Source organism: Myotis lucifugus, unplaced genomic scaffold, assembly GCF_000147115.1.
Source record: "Myotis lucifugus unplaced genomic scaffold, Myoluc2.0 scaffold_1223, whole genome shotgun sequence".
Classification (NCBI taxonomy): domain Eukaryota; kingdom Metazoa; phylum Chordata; class Mammalia; order Chiroptera; family Vespertilionidae; genus Myotis; species Myotis lucifugus.
In genome coordinates, this window is record NW_005872271.1 from 38,772 (window position 1) to 65,809 (window position 27,038).

The 27,038-nt window shown below is 46.0% G+C and overlaps 2 gene segments (V, D, J or C); both read left to right on the plus strand.

The window, feature by feature from the left end:
- The first annotated feature begins 8,889 nt into the window (after nucleotides 1-8,889).
- Nucleotides 8,890-9,394, plus strand: LOC111824345. The segment is given in 2 exon segments: nucleotides 8,890-8,935; nucleotides 9,031-9,394. Coding segments are annotated over 2 exon segments (363 nt in total).
- Nucleotides 9,395-15,498: 6,104 nt separating this feature from the next.
- LOC106695411 lies at nucleotides 15,499-26,836 on the plus strand. The segment is given in 4 exon segments: nucleotides 15,499-15,544; nucleotides 15,646-15,951; nucleotides 21,346-21,537; nucleotides 26,724-26,836. Coding segments are annotated over 4 exon segments (657 nt in total).
- Nucleotides 26,837-27,038: the final 202 nt, after the last annotated feature.

The window sequence follows — 27,038 nt, forward strand, 5'->3', positions numbered from 1 at the left end:
ACAGCCCAACTGTCTGTTTGGTTGTTGTTTGCAATAAACTCCTTCTCCTTCCTCCTCTCAACTGGAACCTGTCTGTTTTGTTCCTGACTTGTGACAAAGAAATAGTAAACTACTGATCAAAATCTCTTGTTAACATATTTACTAAAATCCTCAACAAAATATTAGCCAATCCTACCAGCAATATAAGAAAATCATACTACCTCATGACAAAGTAGGAATTATCCCAAAAACTCAAAGCTAATTCAATATTTTTTAATTAACCAATGCAATCCAACAGGTCAACTGTGTAAAGAAGAAAATTCACATGGTCATAAAAATTGATACAGAAAAGTGTGTGACAAAGCACAGCATTCATTCATGATAAACTCGCTTAGGGAACTTTGGATAAAAGGGCACTTCCTCAATCTGATCATGGGACTCCTGTAGCTAAAATCATACTTGATTGTGGGAAGGGAAATGATTCCCCACAGATGGGGACAAAGTCAACAAGCACTTCTACTCAACATTGTACTTGACGTTTTAACAAGTGAAATAAGACAAGAAAGATGCATAGAGACATTCAAATGTGAATGGAGATACCAGGTGTCCCTACTGATGCATGACATAGTTATCTATGAAGAAAAATCAAAGGAATCGACTTCAAAATCACGGCTCAATACACAAAAATGGATCTATTTGGAGACTTATCATAACTGCAGTGGTGTTGCCCGTGTGGGGTTGTCAAAGCAGCAGAAAAGGGGACAGAACTGAGTTCTCGTGGGAAAACATCCACAAAAACACGGCATTTCACAGAGGTGCAGCCTCAGGAGGAACTTGGCAGCACCACTTGTCACCCAGAGTTCACCCTAAATCCCCTGGTGACTGGAGGGGCCACATGTGTTTGCTCATTGACCTGATCCCAGGGAACATGAGACCTCCAGCCTCTTTAGGACAGGAAGTAGGTTTGCACCTGGGAGCCAGAAGCCCCCTGATGTCTGGCCTCCCACAGAAGTGGGGAGAGGGTGCCCCCTAGTGGTCACACTTCAGAGATCATTCCAAGGTCCCCAGAAAACACACTGGGGTGTAAAGCTGGGGAGGTGCTCAGTGAGCTTTTAAACTGACATTGAAACTTACATGCATGTTGAAGGTGCTCTATCCTGGCACCTGGGAAAACAGACTTTTCCCTAATGTAGGTTCGTGTTTCCCTCAATCTCATGGGGCCTGACCACCTGGCTTCAGGTGGGTCCCCCACAGCGAGGCCCAGCATTAGCCTGCAGGAGAGGGGTCTGGGTGGTTCTTCCTCATTAAGTCTCTGGAGAGAGGTTCCAGCCCAGCTCCCCATGCACCCCTGTACCCTGGCACCTGGGACTGCCCTTCTGGGGGCCTCTCCACCCTAGTTCCCCTCATCCCAGAAACACAGACAACCCCCAGGTCTGTTGGTCCACCTGGCAGGACCCTGGCTGCCTGCATACTGTGCTGGGGCCTCGCAGTGTTAACTAGACATGATGGGAGGGGCCCTAGCCCATGAGGCTCAGTGGATAGAGCATCAGACTTCAGACTGAGGGGTCCCTGGTTCAATTCCTATCAAGGGCACAGGCCTCAGTTGCAACCTGGATCCATGCCTGCAGGAGGCAACTACTCAATGTGTCCCAATAACTCTCTGCCTTGCCCGCTCCCTTCCACTTTGTCTAAAAATAAGTGGGAAAATATCTTTGGGTGAGGATGAACAAAACTAAATACATAAATAAAGGAATCTTGTTTAAAAAAAAAAAAGTAAGAAATGGTAAGAGGAAACCCAGTCTTAGTACCAAGCCCAGGGAGGACCGTGTGCATGTTCCCCTAGGAATGATGATGGAGCTCAGACACAGCTCAGTTTTTGAATAAAGAATGACAGCGGCCTCACACGGTGGGTGTGGACATGGTGTGAAGCCTTTTGCTGAAAAAGCACGTTGGTTTCTCTGTGTCACACCCGCGTCAGTACTCCTGACCACTTGTTATCACTTCCCGTGGGCAGAGCCTGGCATCAGGCTTTAGGTTAATCCTTAGGTGCTTTCTCTCTGTGTTTTTGCCTCGCAGCGGGTGGCGGTGGTTGTTTTTCTTTCCAGATGCATTTTGCCACTGGTTGGTGCTTACACATCAAGTCGTGTCCAGATCTGTTTTCCAGATTCTTTAGGATTTTCCATGTGAATAATCACGTCAACTCTGAATAGAAAAGGTGCCTCCTCTCTGCAAGCCCCTGCACCTCAGGGAGAAACCAGGAGGCACTGGGGAGGCCCCTGTGGGTCACATCCCGGACCCCGCCCACCAGGATCCCCATCCAGTTCCCAAAGCTGCCCCTGGGCCCTGGGAACCCCTAGGGCAGGTCTTCTGGCCACAATCCCTTGTTCCCAGCATGAGGCACCTCATCAGGAGGCAAAACGCAAGCCCAGGCCTATGTCCTTCCCGTGTGGGTCCCCTGGTCTGAGGACGCTCACCTGTGCCCTCTGCTCCCAGGATCCCCAGCTGCCCAGCTCTGGGGGCACATGGTGTGTGTCTAACCCACAAACACCTGGTGTGCAACCCCAGAACATGGGGACAGGGACTCTGTCTCTTCAATGATTTGTCCTTGTTACCTAGAGGGATGCTGGTGTGTCATTGGGCCTCAGTGCTGATGAAATGAATAAATGATTGAATGAATGAATGAATGAAGTCAAATCAATTAATGTGGTTGAACAGGCCCTGGAATTGGGATTAGGTCCACAATGCCCACACCCAGAGGCTCCCCTCTGAGCACCCTTGTCTGTGGCCCCTGCCTTGGGTCCCACTTGCCCAAGGACCCAGCTCCGGAGAAATCTGGTTGTAGAACTGGGGTCCGTGCCTCAGCAGGCTGTGCGAACCCGGGGCCTTATATCAGTGAGTGATGCTCAGGCAAATGCCAGGCGTGGCTTCCTGTATAAATACAGCCTCCACTGGGGCTGCAGAGCCTGCTGAGTCTGGCTGACCCAGGGACATGGCTGTCTCCTTCCTCATCTGCCTTCCCGTGCTGGGGCTGCCCTGGAGTCAGTGTCTGGGGACCTGGGGGTTCAGAACTGTGTTCACAGAGACGTGGACTGATTAACCCTGTTGCTTCCTTCTGTCCCAGGTGTCCTGTCCCAGGTGCACTGCAGGAGTCAGGCCCCACGGTGGTGCAGCCCTAGCAGACCCTGTCCCTCACCTGTGCCATTTCTGGGGACAGTGTCTCCAGCAACAGTGGCACTTGGGACTTAGTCAGGCAGCCCCCAGGGAAAGGGCTCCAGTGGGTTGGAAGGATCTTCTTCAGTTCCCAGTGGTAGAGACAGTACATGCCATCTCTCCAAAGTCGGTTAGTCATTGACCCAGACACGTCCAAGAACCAGTTTTCCCTGCAGCTGAAGTCCATGACCACCGAGGACACAGACATGTATTACTGTGCAGGAGACACAGTGAGGGGAATTCAGTGTGAGCCCAGACACACACCTCCCTGAGAGAGGCTGCAGGGCTGGGCTGCAAGGGGTGCTCAGGACACCAGGGGGCGCTCAAGGCCAGCAGGGGACACTCAGAACTACTGGACTGACTAAACTCAGGTCTCACTAAACTCAAGAATGCAGCCCCAAAGGCATGTGCAGGGATAGGCCAAAGAGGGGTTTCCTTTACAAGTTTGTTTCCTCTCATCATAAAAAATAAAATAGCCCCGGCAGGTTTGCTCAGTGGATAGAGCATCGGCCTGCAAACTGAAGGGTCCCAGGTTTGATTATGGTCAAAGGCATGTACATGGGTTGCAACGGCCTCCCCAGCCCAGGGCCTGGTCTGGGCTGGTGCAGACGGCACCTAGTCTATGTGTTTCTCTCACATTGATGTTTCTCGCTGCCTTTCCCTCTCTCTCCCACTCTCTCTAAAAAATCAATGGAGAAATATCCTTGATTAAAAAAATCTATTTATATAAAAACCCTGGGTATAACAGGTCATGTCTGAGGCTCGACCAACGGAAGGAAATCAGTCCTGCAGGGGTCATCTTGGAAATGTCTGCGCCCTCCGGGGGCTGTTTCCCCTGAGGGTGAAGTCTGAGGCAGGAACCTGCCCTTGGAGCAAGGACACACTGAGTCCTGGGTCATCTTGCCAAGGACTGCACCCTCCCTGAGCTGTTTCCTGTGAGAATGAGGTTTGAGGCAGGAACCGGCCATCAGAGCATGGATGCACTAAGTCCTTAGTCGCCTTGCCAAGGACTGTGTCCTCCCAGAGCTGTTTCCCGTGAGGCCTGAGAGAATAACCCACCCTTGGAGCTACAGGATCACCCAGCAGCAGTCAATCCTGGGTTGCTGAGTTGGAGGCCATGGTGTGGTAGAACTCTGGGTCTGGCCCAATAGGGGGCATGGCCAGCCTTCAAACCAGACCCTGACAGGAGGGAGGAGGGAGCCCCATTCCTCACAGAATCAACAGGTGGCCAGCTTGCTGTCAGTGGCCTGCCAGCCAGGAACCCCATTCACCTGCACCCCAGACCCTGACAGAAGAGAGGAGGGAGCCCCATTCCTCATGGAATCAACAGGTGGCAAGCTTGCTGTCAGGGGCCTGCCAGCTAGGAACCCTATTTACCTGCATATCTGTATAAAGTTTTAATACATTATATTAGAGGTCATGGTGGTACTGTTTTACCCACAACATCTACAGGAATTGCTGCACATTTACTTCTCGGTGGAAAGACCTTTCATTCCGAATATAAATTACCAATTCCATTAAATGAAACTTCAATTTCTAGACTCAATATAAACAGTGAAGTTGCTAAAACTATTAAAAAGACCCAACTTCTCATTATTGATGAATGCACCATGGCATCCAGTCATGCTATAAACGCCATAGATAGATTACTAAGAGAAATTATGAATTTGAATGTTGTATTTGGTGGGAAAGTTCTCCTTCTTGGAGGGGATTTTCGACAATGTCTCAGTATTGTACCACGTGCTATGCGATTGGCCATAGTACAAACGAGTTTAAAGTACTGCAATGTTTGGGGCTGTTTCAGAACGTTGTCTCTTAAAACAAATATGAGATCAGAGGATTCTGCTTATATTGGATGGTTAGTAAAATTGGAGATGGCAAACTTGATAGCAGTTTTCATTTAGGAATGGATATTATTGAAACACCCTGTGAAATGATTTGTAATGGATCTATTATTGAAACTACCTTTGGAAATACTATATCTATAAATAATATTAAAATACATCTAAACCTGCAATTCTTTGTCCAAAAAATGACCACGTTCAAAAATTAAATGAAGAAATTTTGGATATACTCGATGGAGATTTTCACACATATTTGAGTGATGATTCCATTGTTTCAACAGATGATGCTGAAAAGGAAAATTTTGCCATTCAATTTTTTAATAGTATTACTCCTTCAGGAATGCCATGTCATAAATTAAAATTGAAAGTGGGTGCAATCATCATGCTATTGAGAAATCTTAGTAGTAAATAGGGTCTTTGTAATCACACCAGTTTTATTATCAAAAGATTAAGACCTAACATTATCGAAGCTGAAGTATTAACAGGATCTGCAGAGGGAGAGGTTGTTCTGATTCCAAGAATTAATTTGTCCCCATCTGACACTGGCCTACCATTTAAAATAATTCAATGACAGTTTCCTGTGATGCCAGCATTTGCAATGACAATTAATAAATCACAAGGACAAATTCTAGACAGAGTAGGTATATTCCTACTTGAACCCGTTTTTGCACTTGGTCAGTTATATGTTGCTTTCTCTCGAGTTCAAAGAGCATGTGACGTTAAAGGTAAAGTTCTAAATACGTCATCACAAGGGAAATTAGTCAAGCACTCTGAAAGTGTTTTCACTCTTAATGTGGTATACAGGGAGATATTAGAATAAGTTTAATCACTTTATCAGTCATTGTTCGCATGTGACCTCACCCACTGTGTCATCACCCACTGTGTCCACACCCACCGTGTTTTTATATCATGTTTTTGTTGTTTTCATATTATGTTTTTGTTGTTTTTATATCATGCCTCTATTGTTAAATCCTTTTGTTACTGTTTATTTATTAATAAATTATTATTTTCATATACATTTTACTAATTTTCTTTCATCTCTCACACTTCTATTATAGAGCAAGTGCAAATAGCAATATTAAAATATTTCCTCTAATTCCCTTTTAATGTGCAAGAATTTTGTGCACCAGGCCACTAGTTTATATAAATAAAAGGCCCGTGGCCATCACACCATCACGCCATCATGACCAAATGAGCCTCTGCTCTTGCGGCAGGCAGGGCGGGGCAGCAAGCTACTAGTGGCAGAGGGCTATAAGAGGAGGCAGGAGAGGTGATGGGCAGGGAAGCCAGCTGAGGCAAGCAGAAGCAAGCTACTCACGCATGATTTCATGCACACTGGGCCTCTAGTAAATAAATAAAAATAAATTAATGAATCTCCTGGAGCTCTGTTTAACCTGTTGCCACTGACAAGACGTTCTTTGGATTCAGGCCTCAAAGAGCAGGGTGTTTCCACTCTGCAGTGACAGGCATGGGCAGGAGGCACTGCTCACAGAACCAGCAGACCCACTGTGTCCTTACCCCACTGTGTCCACACCCACTGTGAGCTCACCCACTGTGACCTCACACACTGTGTCCACATCCACTGTGATCTCACCCACTGTGACCTCACCCACTGTGTCCACACCCACTGTGACCTCACCCACTGTGTCCACACCCACTGTGACCTCACCCACTGTGTCCTCATCCACTGTGGCCTCACCCACTGTGGCACCACCGGCTGGCGGGACCCTGGGTCATCCTCCTCTTTCTCTCAGTCTTACTCCCTGGTCCCTATGCCCACTTGATCCAGCCCGTGGTCGCCCGGGAGGGGCAGGGAGGTCTGGGTTCTCACAGTTCCATCCAGTTTTGTCTCCAGAGCCCTGGTCAAGCCTGGGAGGAAGACAGCTCCATGCTTGGCCAGGAAGGAGGCATAAAGGAGCCGGAGGGGGTCCTCTCACTAAGAATTCATCAGAGGGAAGGAAGCAGAGATCTCCTCTTAGTAACCCACTCTCAAGGGTCCCCGTGGGGCTCAAGGCCCCCCTGAGGCCTGGAGAATTCAGACCACCTCTATCTTTTTAAAGCAATCCTGTTTCTTTGTAAAATTTTTATTTATTTATTTTCGTTTTTGAAAGAGAGAGGAAGGGAGAGAGAAAAAAACATTGATTTGTTGTTCTATTTATATGCATTAATTGGTTGATTCTTGTATGTGTTCTGACTGGGGATAGAACCTGCAACCTTGCTGTATCAGGATGATGCTGTAACCAACTGAACTGCCCAGCCAGTGCCAATTCTATTTTTTAAATATATTTTGATTGATTTCAGAGAGGAATGGAGAGGGAGAGATAGAAACATCAATGATGAGAGAGAATCATTGATCCGCTGTTACCTGCGCACTCAATACTGGGAATCAGGCCCACAACCTGGGCAAGTGCATTTGACCGGAATTGAACCCATGACCCTTCAGTCCGCAGGCCGATGCTCTAGCCACTGAGCCAAACTGGCCAGAGCTCAGACCACCCCTTTCTTGTCTCCAGCCACTTGGCTTTACCCCTCGGCAGGGAGACGCCAGGAGCACTGAGCTCAGCATGGCTATGCAGAGGGCTGGCCCAGCAGCCCACCTGGCCAGTGTCACCTAAGGAAGGGAGTCTGTGCAATCTCCTGGTCTGAGGCCCTGTAGCACTTGTCGTAGGACTTGTTCATTCAGGAAAGCATGGCTTGTCTCTGGAAGAATGAATGACAGTGGATCAACAGGCCAATTTCCAAATTATATACCAGGATGAACCTCCAAAGATGTAATAAGCAAAATACATCTTAGTTGGCATGCATGTTGTTGGCCACGCCTGTTCTGTGCTTCATGCCTGTCATAGCTGACATACATGTCATAAATGATGGGCATGTCCTATGTGGCCTATATTGGAAACGACATATATGTCACGGTATGTTTTAGCGTGTTACAAACAACGCTCTAGGAGCAAATTGTTCCTGGCTTAGCGGGACTACAAGTAAACAATCTTGTTAGGCTAGTGTGTGTTAGACACAGATGCTGCCTGTGCTTCTCTGCTTTGGAGGTGCTCACTGTGCGAGCTGCCAGAGGACAGGGTCCCTTTTCCACCTCTTTCTAGGAGGGAAAGGGCCGCTCTCAGCATCCGTGGGAATTACCAAGCCCATCGTCCAATGTTCTCATCAAGGTGCCTCTCCACCTGAAGTGCATGACGGCTCTTAATGTCCAACATCATCGCTGGCACTGGGCCTCTCTCCTTTTTGTTAATCCTTTTTGTTTTTTTGATCCTGGTCATCCAGGAGGACATTCATCATGACATTCCCAAAAGGAGGTGGTGGGCAGAGGGAGATGGGACCCAGAAAAGAAGCTTCCAGCCCAGCCTGTCCTCCCTCATCACATGTTGATGTTCCAGTTTCATGGAAGAACAAAGAGAATCTTTCAGTCTCAAAATAAGAGCATCATTCCAAGGCAAATCTTATTCCCAAACCCCAGAAAGGCAACATGGCCCACGGCGGGTGATGGAGAGCGAGAGGAAACCCTGTCCACCTGCCTCTGGGGGCAGCATCCCTTGGTCCTCATCAAACACCAAGTACAGAAGACTCTCAAACCCAAGGGTGACCGGGTCTCAGGAAAGGAGGGAGGGAGGGTGGGTCAGGACAGGACCCCTTGTGGCCAGCATCCTTGAGTCCTTTCCCATCTGGGGTGGCCACTAGGATAACAAGGTCAGGAATGCAGCCCAGGGTCCCAGCTGCACCCTTATATCCAGACTCCATGCAAATGGGGCTCTCTTCCTGCTCATAAAAGAGGGCCCGGCCCGACATGTTGGGGAGACACCCAGAACCCACGTGCCTGAGACAGGACCCCAGTGGCTCCACCATGGACTTGGTGCCAAGCTGCGTTTTCCTCCTGATCATGTTTCAAGGTCATTCTCAGGAGTGGGGAGCGCTGAGACCTGTGCCTGTGCCTGTTTTTGCTTCCATGTGACTCTAAGTCCACCTTGTGTCTCTGTGTTTGCAGGTGTCCAGTGTGAGGTGCAGCTGGTGGAGTCTGGGGGAGGCTTGGTGCCACCTGGGGGGTCTCTGAGACTCTCCTGTGCAGCCTCTGGATTCACCTTCAGTAGCTACTGGAATACCTGGGTCCGCCAGGCTCCAGGGAAGGGGCTGGAGTGGCTTGGTGAAATTAATCCTGATGGAAGTACCACAAACTATGCCAATGCTGTGAAGGGCCGATTCACCATCTCCAGGGACAACGCCAAGAACACGCTCTATCTGCAAATGAACAGCCTGAGCGCCCAGGACACGGCTGTGTATTACTGTGTGAGAGACACACTGTGAGGGGAAGTCTGTGTGAGCCCAGACACAAACCTCCCTGAGGGAGGCAACAGGGCTGTGCTGCAGGGGGCGTCCAGGACACCAGGGGGCGCTCAAGACCAGTACAGTCCCCAGAACAGGAGCAGGTGGAGAGTTAAGCAAAGACACAATTTCCTGCTCTGCCTTAAATTAACTTTGCTCCCAGGCTCAGCCACAGAGCTCACAGAAAGCCCTTTCCTATGTCTAGGTTTAGGGATTGTATTTGTGAATAAAAAAAAAAGGAGGTTCTGTCGTAAATCTGACAAAATTCAGTGACTGAAGGGAGACTCTGATCTCAAATTCCTATCTGGTTGAGGATTAACAAAACAAACTAAATAAATAAAGGAACCTTATTTTATTAAAACAGGACAGGAAGGGCATGGTAGGAGGAAACCCCGTCTTAGTACTGTTAACGTAAAAAACATATTCAAACCTGTAAAGAATTTTGTGAGCTTATTTCAGCCAAACTGTTGACAAATGCCAGGATGCAGAACCTCCACAGACTGAGATAATGGTCCTAAGAATGGCGGGTTTTCCTATATTTTTATACATTGCAATCAAAGGAGGGACGTAGGTGGGTTACATGAAAAAAATGGGCCAAGGCCTTTTCGAGTTGTCTCCACCTCACACTGTCTACTTGAGGAAGGGATCCTGGCTCAGGTGCACAGTTCTTTGTTCTTATAGCCTCTTCCCTCCTCCCGCATTCGCTTTGCCCTGGGGACACTCAGTAACCCTTTCCAATAAAAGTAAACTTTGCTGGGGGTGGATCTCAGAGGCCTATTTCCTACACTGGGGAACTCCCTAAGCAGAACCTCGCTCTGTGACTCCTGTCAGAGCCATCATTCTTTTATTTATATTTTAAAATATTTTTTTTTTGTTAATCCTCACTGAGTGTATTTTCCCATTGATTTTTAGAGAGAGTGCAAGGCAGAGGGAGAGACAGACAGAAACATCTGGGAGATGTGGGAGAGAGAGAGATCGATCGGTTGCCTCTGCACACACCCCAACCAGGGCTGGGGAACCTGCAACCGAGGTGCATGCCCTTGATCAGAATCAAACCCGGGACCTTTCATTCTCGAGGCTGACACTCTATCCACTGAGCCTCACCTGCCAGGGCAGGAGCCATTGCTCTTTGCAGACTAACCACTGGGGTCACTTTAGAAGGAAAAGCTTCTATGCATCCACCTGGCCATTTGGTGTCTCGGCTGCTCCTGCCCCTGCTCCCTGCAGAGATGCCCTCTAGTCCCCAGCTCCCTGTGCTCACCATGAGGACACCTCATCAGGAGGCAAAACACAAGTCCAGGCCTATGTCCTTCCCCTGTGAGTCCCCTGGGCTGAAGACCCTCATCTGCGCCCTCTGTTCCCAGGTTCCCCAGTTGCCCAGCTCTGGGAACCACATGGTGTGTGTCTGAGACACAAGTGAAGCACAGTAACCTCCACCTTGTATAAAACTGCTGTTTGAAATTCTCTGCTATTGTTAGATATTCCCTGGTCCTATAAACTCTGTCATTGTAAACTCTGTCACTTTAAGACAGTCTCTTATTCTATAGAATGACTTTGTTTTTAGTTCAAGTAATAGAAAAAGATAAACTTAACTGTCTGACCTTGCAAGCTAGCCATCTAAAGGGGCTGATACACTGATACTGATATTAATTCACATATTCTGCCAAGTGTTTGTTCATCCAAGGTTACAGGTGTCTATATAGATATGATATGTACTCAAGGTTACAAGCTGTCTTACACAAAAAACTAGAAGGATATAAAAATGAAATACTCCCTCCTGTGTTTGCTCAGAATTTGACAGAGGTAATTTGCTCTGAATCTGCATGCAATAAAGATGACTCCTAACTAATTGGCTTATTAGGCGTCTTGTCCAGCTCCCTGATTTGCGATATAACACAAGCACCTGGTGTGTGACCCCAGGACACGGGGACAGGGCCTCTGTCTTCTTCACTGATTTGTCCTTGTTGCCTAGAGCAGTGGTCGGCAAACTGCAGTTCGCGAGCCACATGCGGCTCTTTGGCCCCTGGAGTGTGATTCTTCCACAAAATATCACGTTCGGGCACGCATGTAGTGTGATTGAAACTTCGTGGCCCATGGGCAGAAGTCGGTATTTTGTGGAAGAGCCACACTCAAGGGGCCAAAGAGCTGCATGTGGCTCGCGAGCCGCAGTTGGCCGACCACTGGCCTAGAGGGATACTGGAGTGTCACAGGCCCTCAGTGTTGGTGGAATGAATGAATGAATGAAAGAATGAAGTCTAATCAATTAATATTGGTAAACAGGCTCTGGAATTGGTGTAAGGTCCACAACGCCCACACCCAGGGGCTCCTCTCTGAGCACCTTTGTCTGTGTCCCCTGCCTTGGGTCCCACCTGCCCAAGGACCCGGCTCTGGAGAAATCTGGCTGCAGAACTGGGATCCATGCCTCAGTGGGCTGTGCGCACCTGGGGCCTTATATCAGTGAGTGATGCTCAGGCAAATGCCTGGCGTGGCTTCCTGTGTAAATACAGCCTCCACTGGGGCCACAGAGCCTGCTGAGTCTGGCTGACCCAGGGACATGGCTGTCTCCTTCCTCATCTTCCTTCCCATGCTGGGGCTCCCCTGGGGTCAGTGTCTGGGGACCTGGGGGTTCACAGCAGTGTTCACAGAGATGTGGACTGATTAACCTTGTTGCTTCCTTCTGTCCCAGGTGTCCTGTCCCAGGTGCAGCTGCGGGAGTCGGGATCCACAGTGGTGCAGCCCTAGCAGACCCTGTCCCTCACCTGTGCCATCACTGGAGACAGTGTCTCCAGCAACAGTGCCACTTGGGACTGGATCAGGCAGCCCCCAGGGAAAGGGCTCCAGTGGTTGGGAAGGACCTACTTCAGGTCCAAGTGGTACAGAGAGTACGCGCCATCTCTCCAAAGTCGGTTAGTCATCAACCCGACACGTCCAAGAACCAGTTTTCCCTGCAGCTGAGGTCCGTGACCATGGAGGACACAGCTGTGTATTACTGTGCAAGACACACAGTGAGGGGAAGTCAGTGTGAGCCCAGACACAAACCTCCCTGAGGGAGGCAGCAGGGCTGGGATGTAGGGGGCACTCAGGACATCAGGGGGCGCTCAGGACAAGCATATGGGCCAGACCAGGAGCAGTTGGAGAGTTAAGAAAAGACATAATTTCCTGCTCTGTCTTAAATTACCTTTACTTCAAAGCTCAGCAACAGAGCTCACAGAAGGCCTTTTCTATGTCTGGTTTAAGGGATTGTATTTATGATCATAAAAGGGGCTCTGTCTTTATTCTGACATAATCCAGGGACTGAAAGGAACCTCCCAGGAGACTCTTATCACACATTCCTACCTGGGCAGCCCTGGGGGTGGGCCCGCCCCAGGCCTATCACTTCTTTACTAAAAGGCTCATCTGTCCCTTGAGCAACCCCGTCCATTGTTCCTGTCCATTGTTGACATACCTGTGACATCAGCATGACCACCCTCAGGAGAGCACCTCCTGGTAACTGTCCTGTCACCCAGTCCCTGCCTCGCTCTCTCCCACCCCCATGTCACCTTCCTCACCTTCCCGCCTTAACTTCACATGCACAAATGCAGCTGCACCTAGTTATTCTCTGGAACATTTGAGGTATTGCTTCCCAACTGTTGTCAGTCTGGCTCCAATCAAAGCTTGTTAAACATTCTCTCCATGTTTGGACATTTCTTACATCAACATATTGTCTTTTCTTTATTTACAACATATGTTCATACCTGCTTCTTTTCAGTGTGGAGAGGGAAGTGCACACAATTATTAAAAACCTGTGACCTCACCAGGATGAGGTCTAAAGAGTTCCTGTGTGTTGGAGGGAAAACAAATTTGTTGTTGGTTGTCAAGGACGTCAGGTTCCCTTCCTTAGGAAGGAGGCCTCTCCAGCTGTGCCCATCTCCCCCTGTGAAACGTTTCCAGGTTTTCCTTGGTGAGTGAATTGGCATAAAACCCACAACATACGTGAACCATGTTGAAGTAGTTGACATACGCATGTCCAAAACTGTGGAGAATTTTTTAAGAGTTGTTAAGAGCCAAAACTAGGACAGTGGCAAGGAAGCAGAATCTCAGATGCCCCTGAGAATGCCAGTGTCAGAGTTGCTCTCACAGCTTCTCAGACAAGTTTGGGATTGAGGAGGAGGGAAGGAAGGCTGCATGGAGGTGGGAGGGAGCAGGCGGGGGTTGGATCTCAGGACACTTAACAAGAGTGCTCTTCAAAGGGTGGTTAGGGCTTGTTTTAAAGGAGTGTTGACCTTGATGCTCAAGAACTATGGGCAGGACTGGCTTTAGGCAAAGAGAAGCCTTTTACTAAAAAGTTAAGGCCTGGGGGTGACTCCCCCATAATGGCCCAGTTAGGGAATTCTGACCAGATCACCCTGAAAGGTGACTGTCAGTCCCTGGGCACGTGTCTACCTTGTTTCTTCCACAAAGTGCTCAGTCAGTGGCATGTGGCACTTTGGCTGTGCTGTGCGGCCATCACCTGCCTGTGCCCACTTCCACAGCATTTTGATTGCAGCCTGGAGAAGCCCAGTTCCCATTGCATACTGACTCCCACCCCCTCCTCCTCTCAGGCCTGAAAACCCCTCATCTCTGCATTTCTTTTAAACAGGACCCAGTGTCTCTGAACCAGCAGCCTGGGGAGGAGCGAGCTGGGTCTGAGGCTGAGCAGAGAGCAGGGCTGTGGGACGAGACAGCCGCCCTGCACACCTCATCCATCAGCACTGTGTGGGCAGCTGATGCAGTTCATGGATGAGCCTTGCTTAGTGCAGCTGTGCAATTGTGTCCACAGGGCAGGTCTCCCCTCCCCACACCAGGACCGTGGTTTCCCTCAGGAACTGGCACTCGGCCCCCTGGCTTTGGGGTAGGTGACCTCGCTCAGACCTGGGGTGGGCATGGTCTCCTCTTGGGGCAAAGCGAGTGGGGGAGTGGGGGCCTCACCCCCAGGGAGTCCAGCTGAGCTGGCGGGGGCCTGTGCTGCATGGGGCAGAGGGAGAAGCTGTGGGACGGGGCTGCCCCCAGAAGAAGAGCTGAGGACTAACCTGCAGGTGGCCCCTCTGACATGTAGAAAGGAGGGGCTCACCTGCCCCCAAGGACGACTTGGTGCCTCAATTTCTACCCAGGGTTTTGCTTCCAAACGCCAACATGTTCCTTTTTAATTTTTTATTCTCACCCAAGGATATTTTTCCATTGCTTTTCAGATAGAGAGAGTGAAAAGGAGGGAGGGAGGTGGGGAGGGGGAGAGAGAAACATGGATGTGAGACAGGCACATGGATTGGTTGACTCCCCATTGCCCCTGAGCAGGGGCTGGGAGTGAACCTGCAACCCAGGTATGTGCCCTTGACTGGGAATCGAACCTGAGACCTTTGGTGCCCAGGTTGACGCTCCAACCATTAAGCAACACCAGCAAGAGCTCCTTTTGTGAATGATGGAACTTCTCCCAATTTGAGAGGCTGGGAAACAGGACTTTTGCACATGTACAGCAGGGAAGTTGAGTGAATTGTGTGGTTTTGAGAAGGCAGCTGTATGCTTGGCACAGGGACAGCAGTTTTGAGATGGAGACTGTGACCACAGCGTCCAACCCAGCGTCTCCTGCCCCATCACATGTCCACATGAGAGGTTTATGGAAGAGCTGATTGTGGAATATAATGGAGACAATCTTTAGTCTCAAAATAAAAGCATCTTTCCAATGCAAGTTCTCATTCCCAATCCCCAGAAAGGCAACATGGCTTACGGCGGGTGAAGGAGAATGAGAGGAAGCCCCATCCACAGAACATCCTGGGGCAGCACCCCTGGGTCCTCATCAAAACCCCAAGGATGGAGGACTCTCAATCCTGGAAGCTGCCCCCAAAGGCATGGGGTCAGGGTGATGGGTCTCAGGAAAGAAGGGAGGGAGGGATGGTCAGGATGGGATTCCTTGTCACCAGCACGCTTGAGTCCTTTCCCATCTGGTGTCGCCCCTAGGATGACAAGGTCAGGCATGCAGCCCAGGGTCCCAGCTGCACCCTTATACCCAGACTCCATGCAAATGGGTCTCTCCTCTTGCTCATAAAAGGGGGCCCTGCCGAGCACGTTGGGGAGACACCCAGAACCCAAAAGCCTGAGACAGGACCCCAGCGGCTCCACCATGGACTGGGTGCCAAGCTGCGTTTTCCTCCTGATCATGTTTCAAGGTCATTCTCACGAGAGGGGAACGCTGAGACCTGTGCCTGTGCCTGTGCCTGTTTTTGCTTCCATGTGATTCTCAGCCCACCTTGTGTCTCTGTGTTTGCAGGTGTCCAGTGTGAGGTGCAGCTGGTGGAGTCTGGGGGAGGCTTGGTGCCGCCTGGGGGGTCTCTGAGACTCTCCTGTGCAGCCTCTGGATTCACCTTCAGTAGCTACTGGAATACCTGGGTCCGCCAGGCTCCAGGGAAGGGACTGGAGTGGGTCTCATATATTAATGGTGATGGAAGTACCACATCCTACGCAGACTCTGTGAAGGGCCGATTCACCATCTCCAGAGACAATGCCAAGAACACGCTATATCTGCAGATGAACAGCCTGAGAGCCCAGGACACAGCTGTGTATTACTGTACCAGAGGCACAATGAGGGGAAGTCAGTGTGAGCCCAGACACAAACCTCCCTGAGGGAAGCAGAAGGGCTGGGCTGCAGGGGGCACTTAGGACACCAGGGGGCGCTAGGGACCAGCACAGGGCCCAGCCCAGGAGCAGTTGGAGAGTTAAAGACACAATTTCCTGCTCCATCTTAAATTACCTTTACTTCAAGGCTCAGCAACAGAGCTCACGGAAGGCCTTTTCTATGTCTAGTTTAAGGGATTGTATTTATGATCATAAAAGGGGCTCTGTCTTTATTCTGACACTAGAGGCCCAGTGCATGAAATTCATGCAAGGGGGCAGGGGGTACCCTCTGCCCAGCCTGCACCCTCTCCAATCCAGGAACCCTTAGATGATGTCCAACTGCCGGTTTAGACCCAATCCACAAAGCCAAAGGTCACACCACAGAATACACTGCATCTATGAAAGACAGATTCGTTATCTCCAGAGATGATTCCAAAAGCACTGCCGACCTGCAAATGAGCCGCGGACAATTCCCTGTATTATTGTGAACAAGAGGCACGGTGAGGGGAAGTCAGTGTGAGCCCAGACACAAACCTCTCTGCAGCGCAAGCTGTGACTATAGGGGGCGCGCGGGGTAGTTGAACACAAGGACCATCCCAGCAGCAGATGCAGTGGGAGGTTTGGGCTGGTTTCCTGTGTGATTTCATCTTCATGTCACAGTTTCCCTCAGGGAACCTCTGAGTTCCTGACTCTGCACTTACCTCTGAAGTCTCTGAGTTAGAAAAGTCTGTTATAAACAGGGACAACTTTATCACGTGCACAATAGGCAGAGAGTCCTTTTCAGACACTCTTGCGCACAAATGACAGTTAATCATAAAATCTTCTGACACACATCCCCTAAATCAGTGGTTCTCAACCTTCCTAATGCCGAGACCCTTTAATACAGTTCCTCACATTGTGGTGACCCCCAATTTCATTGTTACAAATTGAACATAATTAAAGTATAGTGATTAATCACAAAAACAATATGTAATTATATATGTGTTTTCCGATGGTCTTAGGCGACCTCTGTGAAAGGGTCATTCGACCCCCAAAGGGGTCACAACCCACTGTTTGAGAACCGCTGCACTAAATCGAACAAAAGACTCTACTTACTTAACAGTACAGCTCAACTGAATGCTGGACAGTGGCCACCACAGGTATGTGAACCCAAAGTTAGAGAAGACAGACCCCAGTGGTGTTGGGTATTGAATTGTCATCAGACTCATAGCACAGAGAGTAGGTGACACCAGGAAGAGGCAGAGAGACCCACAACAGGTTGGTACAGATGTATAAGTTGATGATAAAGACACACACCAAGGGACATGGACTGTTTATTATGCACATAGTTGAAATCTATGGGAAGCACAGAAAAGGCCCTTTAGGAAGTCAGACCTGCTTTGTGGAGCCAGAAAAGGAAACTGGCTCAGAGATTTTATTTAGTTGAACTGGTGGGGAAGAGGAGGAATTCTTCCTACAGAGGCTTGTGTGGTTTCAACCTCTCATTGACTTCTGTAGAGGAGACCCATTGTTCCTTTTCAGATTCCCACGTGGTGCCAAGTGAGAAGAGGCAGGAAGGAGCCATAAGTTTTCCACAATCAAATGGAAAAGAAAATAAAGCGTGGCAACACGTTTTACTTAAAAATTATAAAAATTGAGCAAACATTGTGTTAAACGGTCATTGTGGGTGTACAAAAGCAACGTCTACTGTAACTGAAAAAATAACTATAAATTGGCAAATGATGATGATAATGGTGGTGGTGTTGTGGTGTTGGTGGTAATAATGATGATGATGATGATGATGATGATGATGATCATAGAATTGTACAGAGGACTTGGTCCATTGTATTGGGTGGGATCTCTCCTCTATCCAAGGTCATCAGCTGCTTGCAATGCCTTGTATCAATTTAAGATGAGGCTGTTGTTATTTCAATTTCCAATGACATCAAGAGAGGAGATGCCTACTCTTATTATTCGATAAAAAGTCATTGTGTGTGGATAAACGCCATGTCTACAGCATATGAGGTCAATTATAAGTAAGCAAATTGTGGTACTTCTGCTGCTGCTGATGATGATGATAATGATGAGGATGGAATAAGACAGGAGTACTGGTCCAATGACATGAAGGCTCCTCACACAGACAAACCATCACTGTGGCTCCTCCAGTGAGGGGTGTCCACTCTTCACTGTCAGTGTTGAGAGATTTCATAAATAGAATCCAAAATTTTCAGGCTTGGGTGATTCATGGTGTGACCATGTGAGTAAGGACCCCAAAGGTGTCCAAGTGGTAATCTCCTGAACCTGGGAAGGTGTTACCTTCTAGAACAGAGACACTGTGAGAATGTGCATGTAGGAAACAGGGATCCCCTTCCCACCAGTTTGCAATGACATGTTCCTTATTTCTCTTGATCCCTGCCTGCATGATCTTTAACATTTCTATTTCTAACAAACTCCTGCTCATCATTATTCAGGTATTTCCTACAATGATACAAGGTGTCTCTATCATGCCCTACACTTCCTTCCTGACCTTCTCTGGAGGAACCTTTAAACCCATATGTCCAGTAACACTTTGACCATGAGCATCAGGCACATTTCTGTCATGTGACTCAAAACAAGTCCAGCTTCCTCCCCTTACCTAGTTCCACTGTCACTTCCAGATTTATGGGCAGTTTCCAAGCAGCACTCCCCTCTGGTACCAGAACCTGTTCCAGTCCCTGTGGCTGCTGTAGCCTATCCACATGGACAGTAGAAACTCAACATTTTCTGGAAAGTTCTTTGTAAAATTACCCAAAACAGGTCCCAATAAAGAACATATACTTAAATTAGCCTTGGTTAAATTAAAAGGCATTTATGCCATCAACAATTCCATTGTTCAAATGAAAATACAAACATAAAGAATGTATTTCCAAATCATTTGTCTGATGGGAGAATGTACACATTATGCATTAAGGTAGTTATATGTTTGTGGGAGAACCCAGCACCCTCTGAACACAGTGACCCTCCATGGAAAGGACAGAAGGAGGTTGGGATTGACAGATTTCTCTCAGGGTTAAAGTTTCCTTTCCAATTAGATATTATATGGTAGGAATTCTCTTAACTAACCTCCCTCTGAACCTGACATCACTGGAAACACTAGACTGAAAAAACAGGTCAATCTCCTTCCATGATCATTTCAACATATGAATGATTCTACTGTTAGTTCTTGTCTTTTCTCTACTTAAAGCCATGACTACTTCTGATGTAATCAGTTTCAGTACTCTGCAATAGGCCATGGGCTTGCATAAAAGAAGAGTTTGCAAAGGAAGCTGTAGACACATTCACAAATTTCCCAGCATCAAGAACCAAGAATGTCCCACCTGCCTGTGCTTGGGAGGTTGTTTCACAGGTCAAAGTAATGTCTACATTAAGATATAAGATATTGAGAATGACTGCCTTTATTTTTGCATAAATGTAGAAAATAATTTTATAAAACTATATTCAAAAATTTGGAAATTGTAGATACACTAGGTTGTTGAGATTCAGCATTGGTCTGAACAAACATTAATCCCTTTTACAACTGTTTGAAAGATTTGTGAAAAGTTAAATGTGTAACTTACTCTTCTAGTCCACCATTTATTCTTATGCTCAGAAAGTTTAGGCCATACTTTAACCTAATTTCAATGTGTTTCATGACCCAGCTGGTCCCCTGTCCCTGACTATTACATGCGGAGTGAGGTCAAGGGAAGAAATGGCCTTACAGATGTTGGGGGCCAGATGTAAGCTGGCAAGGTCCTTGCACCTGAAGGGGATAGCAAGGCTGGAACTCTTACCCACACAGTTTTCCAGACTTGTTTGGATGACAATTATCAGTAGAATGAGAGCAACCTTTGTAGAATGAGGACAGCCTTTCATGGCTTACCAAGAAGTCTGTAACTATTTACTGAGATATGCTGTACTGAGAACTTGTCCTTCTGCTGTGTCTCTCCCTTAGAGATTAAGAGGAACAAAGAATACATTCCTCTTGACAGACCTCCTATTCAGTGTGTTGTGTATAAATAAGATTGTGTGGCTAGTAAACTTCACTTCAGTTCCTCGAGAACTGGAGTTCTTCCAATCCCGCTTTCTTGTCTTTCTTTCTTTTCTCAATTCCCACTTCCCTGCCTCAGCCTGGCTCAACCTTGTCAGGCTGGCCCTGACAAATATGGCTCCCGAGCTACGGGACTGAGGAACTTGGAAAAAAGACGGTGAGAAACTCCGTTGGGCTTGGAAATACGACGGATAAAGAGTGCACTTGTTAAGGTAAGGGAGGAGAAATTTTTTGATAGTCGGGAGTAAAGCATGGGACAGTTAGAATCTAGAGAAAATGCCCTTTATGGCCAAATGTTAAAGTCTATGCTCAACAGTAAAGGAACTAAGGTTAATGACAAGCAAGTAGAAAAAATTTTAAAATTCATTCAGGAGGTCTGTATTTCCTTATGGAATTTAATACGGGATTGTTTGGATCCCAGGCATGACCATAATCAACCATCTCTTAAGCCAGAAAAAAAGGAGAAGCAGTGTGATAGCACGAAACAGGGGTCTAAAAAAGACAGTATATTAAAAAGGAATAATGTAACTTTTAAAGACAATTTAACTCCTCAAGATGAGGAGGATCTTGAGGAAGCTGCTGCTCTTTGTCATGATGATAATGCAGGTATTGTTCAGGCAGAAGAGGAGGAAGAATGTTTTTCTGCTGGAACTGAAGAGGGTAGTGATATGGAGGATGTGTTAGAACACTTTTTAGAAGCATTAAAGCTTCTTGGCAAGAAAAAGAGAAGCCTCGGGGGCCGTTCCCGCCGCTCTCCGCTGCCTTGTGCAGCACCAGTTCCACTTTGCCCTCTCCAGATGGCTTTGTAGGAGGCACGAAAGTGTGGTGAGGAATTAGGCATTCACGCCTTCCCTGTTATGGAGCAGGTGAACCCTCATATGGGACAGCGTGAGCGTGCTTATGAACCGCTTCCTTTTAAAACCTTGAAAGAGTTAAAAACAGCATGTGCTCAGTATGGGCCCACTTCCCCTTATACTTTAACCATCTTGGAAACTATGGCCTCAGAGGCTCTCCCACCTAATGATTGGAGAGCTATTGCCAAGGCTTGTTTATCAGGAGGGGATTATCTCTTGTGGAAATCAGAATATGATGAAAAGGCTAAGGAACAAGCTTCTCGTAATCGAGCTGCCCAGATTAATATTTCTTATGAAATGCTAGTAGGTGAAGGAGTCTATGCTGATACCCATAATCAAATTCAATACCCCCAGAAAGCTTATGGACAGATTAATGGAGCTGGGATCAGAGCCTGGAAAAAGTTACCCACCTCTGGTCAGAAAACAGAGGAGCTCTCAAAAATTATTCAAGGGCCAGATGAAAAGTATCAGGATTTTGTCTCTCAGCTATTACAGGCTGTTGGCCAAGTAGTGGTGGATGGAGAGGCTGGCATGTTAATAGTTAAACAGTTGGCATATGAAAACGCCAACACTGCCTGTCAAGCTGCACTGTGGCCCTATCAAAGAAAGGGGACTCTCTCAGATTATATCCGCATTTGCGCAGATATTGGTCCCTCATATATACAAGGAGTCGCCATTGCGGCCGAATTAAAGGGAACCACCATTGAAGGAATTCTTCAGCAACAATTTAGCACAGGGAAAAGTCAAACACACAAGTGTTACACTTGCGGAGGAACAGGACACATAGCAAAACAGTGTCCTTCTAATAAAGGGGTTAATAAAGGAAATGGCAGAGGTCCCAAACAACCTGGACTATGCCCTAAATGTAAAAAAGGAAAACATTGGACAAATGAGTGTAAATCTAAGACAGATATCCAGGGAAATTCTTTGCCTCAACACCAGTCGGGAAACTACCAAAAGGGGCCAGCCCAGCCACAGCAAATAGCAGGGGCATTGTCTATTTACCCTCTTGTCCCTATGCCATCTCAAGGCCAGCAGGCTGCACAGCACCCAGCCTACCCCAGAGAGCAAAATAGATACAAAGAGCTATTCCGAGCAACCCCTGGAAGTACCGGGCTGGACCTTGGATCCATAGGAATAAGACATTCTGTCTGCCCTGGGTGCTGCCCTTGCCTACTGAAATAAACAAAATATCATTGGATTTAAAACCTCCCACATAGAGAAGAAATAATCATTTCCTTGCACTTCCGATACAGCTACAGCAAATGCCACCAGATCTGAAATTTAAAAATACGTCTGGGATTTCTGTGCACGTGTAAAGAGAAAACACGCTTGGAACTAATGCACGCATAGTCCAATTTTGGACATTTAGATAGAGTTTTGAGCTGAAATCTCTTTACAAATATACAAAATAAAACCCAAGACTGATTATTTCCTAAGAAAAATGGCAAATTTGACCCAAAGGAAAAAAGATGCTGGCTAGATTCTAGCAGCAGGATTGGCATTTCCATAATAAAGAACAATTTTTAAATACTAATAAAGGATGTTAAAAGGTTAACTTCAAGGCCAAAAAGGAAATTCAGTAAAATTATCTCTGTTACAAAAATCTGCTAAAGAATATGCCTTAAAATAATAAATTAGATTTAAATCTCAAGAATTATTGAAATATATTAATTATAAAAATCTAAGTAGCCCAGGTAAAAGACAGCTATGCCCTTTAATTAAGGCTGGCTTCCCAAAGCAATTTCTAATGGAGGAAGGGCTAGCCTCCCTTCCCCCAACAGAGCAGGTAGGCCAAAAATTTCCTGCCAGTAACAACTTCTAAAAGAGAGGCTTGCTTCCCAGTTTCCCATCCTTGGTAGAAAAAACGTATCTAATTTGCATTTTTAATGGTTACCTGTTTCCAGTCAATGGCAGCCCAAGGATTTAGGAGTTTGCTAAATTAAATTAGATATTCTGAAATAACAAAATTCTAAAATATTAATCTAAATTTCCCTCACAAAAAATCTAAAGGACATAATGAAATCTATTGATTATATCTTGAAGTTTATTCTTAAAAATGTTACTGATTAAGAAATGCTAAATATTTAACTTACCAGCTAAGAGTTTAAAGTTCTGATTAAATAAATTGGGAGAAATCATATAATTATAGTAAAATTTCAACATTTATCTAATTGAAAAAAGAGGATAAATTCTATAATCTCAACCAAAATTTTTAAATACAAAGAACAGTTTTAATTTAATTGATATCTCTTAATAATTATAAAAGGTATATAATCTTTAAATTATATATACACAAATATATTTAATAGTCTTTCAAGTTAGATTTCAAAACTATAACCAAAAAATGACTTTAGGACATTTCATGGGCCCTGAAATGTTTTCAAAAGTTTATTCTCTCTTCTTAAAGGATTTTTTTAATATTGCCAATTTAATATACTTGAAATCACATAGAAAGCTTTATCAAATAAATATTAATAAATATATATTTTAAGTTTTTGCCTCTAAGAAAGGGAAAAACAAGTTATTTTGTTTAATATTTCTTAAAATACAGAAATAGAATTCTAAGATGTAATTTAAAATAACAAAAGCTCCTCGCTGTTACATTTTAAATTAGGCTAGAGATAGGCAGTGTTTACACCTCGTAAATCAGACATAAAACTTTACTAAATTTACTAAATTTATTAATAAAAGCACCTACCATAAGAAGCCAGTATCTTTATAAGCAATTAAATCTTAGTAAAGTAAATTCTTCTAAAAAAGTTCCTAAAGATTTCCCATAATCCCTCTGTATATACAAATAAACCAAAAGGAAATGTTGTTTAAAAATATTATCTTAAATTTAATAAAAAAAAGAAATTTTAAAATTTTGAAGTATCTTCCACTAATAGTTATAAAATAATCTAATGATTTGCTGTTAAAATACCAAATATAAAAATAAGTACAATCACCATAAATATTTAATAACTTTGACTTAATATACATAGCCTTACGGCACTATCAATCCAAGAAGTAACCTATAGATTACTTAGTGTAAAAGAAAAAGATTTTTTTTTAAATTGAAGTTCTCCAAGTATAACCCAGCAGGAGGAGGATGAGCCAGACAACAAACAGCCCAAAGACCGCCTGGGGCATGGTAAAGAAGACGCCTGATGCCTGAGAATGTCTTTCTTGCCATCCTAGCAGTAATCATCTGTACGGTAACATTACCTAGGGCAAATATAGAAGTATTTCAGACTTATGCTCCTAACCCTTCATAGGTAAGAACCCTTACGTGGGCTGATCCCCCACCTAATATAGTATCCAGTAGGAACATAGGTGGGGCAAGGAAGTAGGGAACTGTCACTACTTGCTCCTGGGAGAGGTACAGAAAATATAACTAAGAGCTTGTCTATACAAAAAGAAATTGACAGCCAGTTTAAAATTGAATTGCCATGGCCTAGAGCAAAGAATATCCTTACATGATATTATTCTACAAAAGCTCATTAATAATTTTTAATATTTTACAATGGCATATTGTGCATTTATCCCAAACAAACTTACAAAGTAATTCTTTAAATGTTTGGCAGCAGTTTAATAAGGATTTAATCCCTTCCACTGTGTGGAAGGCACTTAAGCATTCTGTATCGACCTCTCTTGCCCTTTTTACCAAGGGGGTCCCTCTTCCAATTGCCCACAGCTGTTACCTAAGCTCTCTGTTTATGCTAAGGTTAAAGCCTCATGGTGGCTGGTACCATAGATCTGTCTCTTGCCCAATAGTGTAAGCTGGGCCCTCTCTAGAGAAGAAACCTGGGTTCCCCATGATCAATGCCGGGGCCTCGCCAGCAGGAGAGGGGATCCCAAGGCAGTTACTGGGAATGGAGGCCACAGGGGCATACGCTACCAAGGAGACAGAACTAAACCTCACATCACCCTGCTTGGCCCTGGAGGATGGCTGGTTAGTCAATGACGGGTAAGATTCCTCAGGGAGGAATGACCTAAGACAGGCAGAGTCGCAGGGAACCTCAGGGGAAAACTTGGGGGTCAACAGAGGTGGGGCACAGATGCTCACCCCCCAACTATGCAGGGGCTTGAAGACTCGCCCCTTCTGAGGGAGGTCTCCTGCCCCCATGGCTGCTTCTCAATTCCCATGCCCAGCCCAGATCAGGACCCAGAAAACAGAAAGAGACTTAGCCCAGCCGAGATTGATACCCAGAAAACAGAGACTTGGCTAACAGCAGCTACCCTATATCGAAATCCAGCTTAACACAGGAATGCTCAGGGCCTTCTCAAGGATGCAAAATAATCCTTTCCATTAATATTTACAGTGTAAACTAAGATTGTTATTAGAGTATTAAATTTAACAGTAAAATAGTAGTCAAGTTTTCAGATTAATTAAAATTAGCTTAAGAAGTATTAACCAAAATTATCATTTCATGGAAAAATTGCTTAACATACAATAACCTAAAGCAATCATATTTTTGTACAAAAAATTAAAATTTAAAGTTATCTAGACTGCATTATAAATTTTCCAAAAATCCTCCTAATAATTAAAAAACAAAAAGGGGGGATAGTGGAAAGATAGTGGAAAAATACCATGTAAGGAAAAATATCCTGTAACTAATTTACATCTAGAAAAATTTTTTCATTTGTAATGCTAACAGCAAGACACCCATAAAAAACATACGTGGTGTCAAAATAAGCCAAAGGAAATTCATTTGAGCAAAAATAATTATTAACTTTTGGTCAAGAATACATTTGTATATTTTCAGAAAACAACTCCAAGTCCATGTGAATTCCTGCAACAACAGATTCCAGAGAGGAACTGATGGAACTGCTCCAGCCACAGAATAGCAGTGGCCCCGTGAGACAAAGAGAACAGAAGCAGTCCAGAAATGAAGATGGTGACGACGCTTTATCATGCTAACAGTCAGCGGCTGTGCATCGCTGCAGGTTGCCCAAGACCAAACCAGAGAGGGTCAGACCTGCATTGCCACCATTTGTCCACCATCCAGAACTGAAATATTACTGCTGACATGTACACATAAAAAAAAACTGTCTAACAATGAAACATGAACTTCGCCTAAAAAACAAAGAAGGGGGATCTGTTGAGGGCCAGATGTAAGCTGACAAGGTCCTTGCACCTGAAGGGGATAGCAAGGCTGGGACCCTTACCCACACAGTTTTCCCAGACTTGTTTGGATGATGATTATCAGTAGAATGAGAGCAACCTTTGTAGAATGAGGACAGCCTTTCATGGCTTACCAAGAAGTCTGTAACTATTTACTGAGATATGCTGTACTGAGAACTTGTCCTTCTGCTGTGTCTCTCCCTTAGAGATTAAGAGGAACAAAGAATACATTCCTCTTGACAGACCTTCTATTCAGTGTGTTGTGTATAAATAAGATTGTGTGGCTAATAAACTTCACTTCAGTTCCTCGAGAACTGGAGTCCTTCCGATCCCGCTTTCTTGTCTTTCTTTCTTTTCTCAATTCCCACCTCCCTGCCTCAGCCCGGCTCAACCTTGACAGGGTGGCCCTGACATACAGAGATCCCAGAATTACCAGGGCAGCTTGACCTCAGGCCCTACACTTATAGCAAAGGCGACCCACATGCAAATTTCTGTTTAAGCTCCAGAGTAAATCCTCAACTGGCTTTGCAGGCTTACATCTCTCCCCTACCACAGGGCTGAGGTCTCTGGGAAGACAGATCTGTGGTCTAGAAGAAGATGAGACTTCTGGGTCTTCTCCTGTGACTGGTGACAGCCCCCCAAGGTGAGGGTCTCAGGGGTCAGACGTGGTCATGGGATTGTTGTGACTGTACATGACTGACAGGACTGATGCTCCTTGTCCACAGGTGTCCTGTCCCAGGTGCAGTTTCAGGATCCAGGCCCAGGACTGGTGAAACCCTCACAGACCCTCTCCCTCACCTGTGTGGTCTATGGATTCTCCATCACAACCAGTGATTAAGACTGGATGGACCCATCAGCCCCAGGAAAGAAGCTGGAATAGATGGTGCACATAAATTTTGATGGAAACACATACTACAGGTCCTCTCTCAAGAGCCGAAACTCCATCTCCAGAGAATGTCCAAGAACCAGTTCTCCCTGCAGCTGAGCTCCATGACAATGGAAGACACTGCCTTGTATTACTGTGTAAGAGACACACAGTT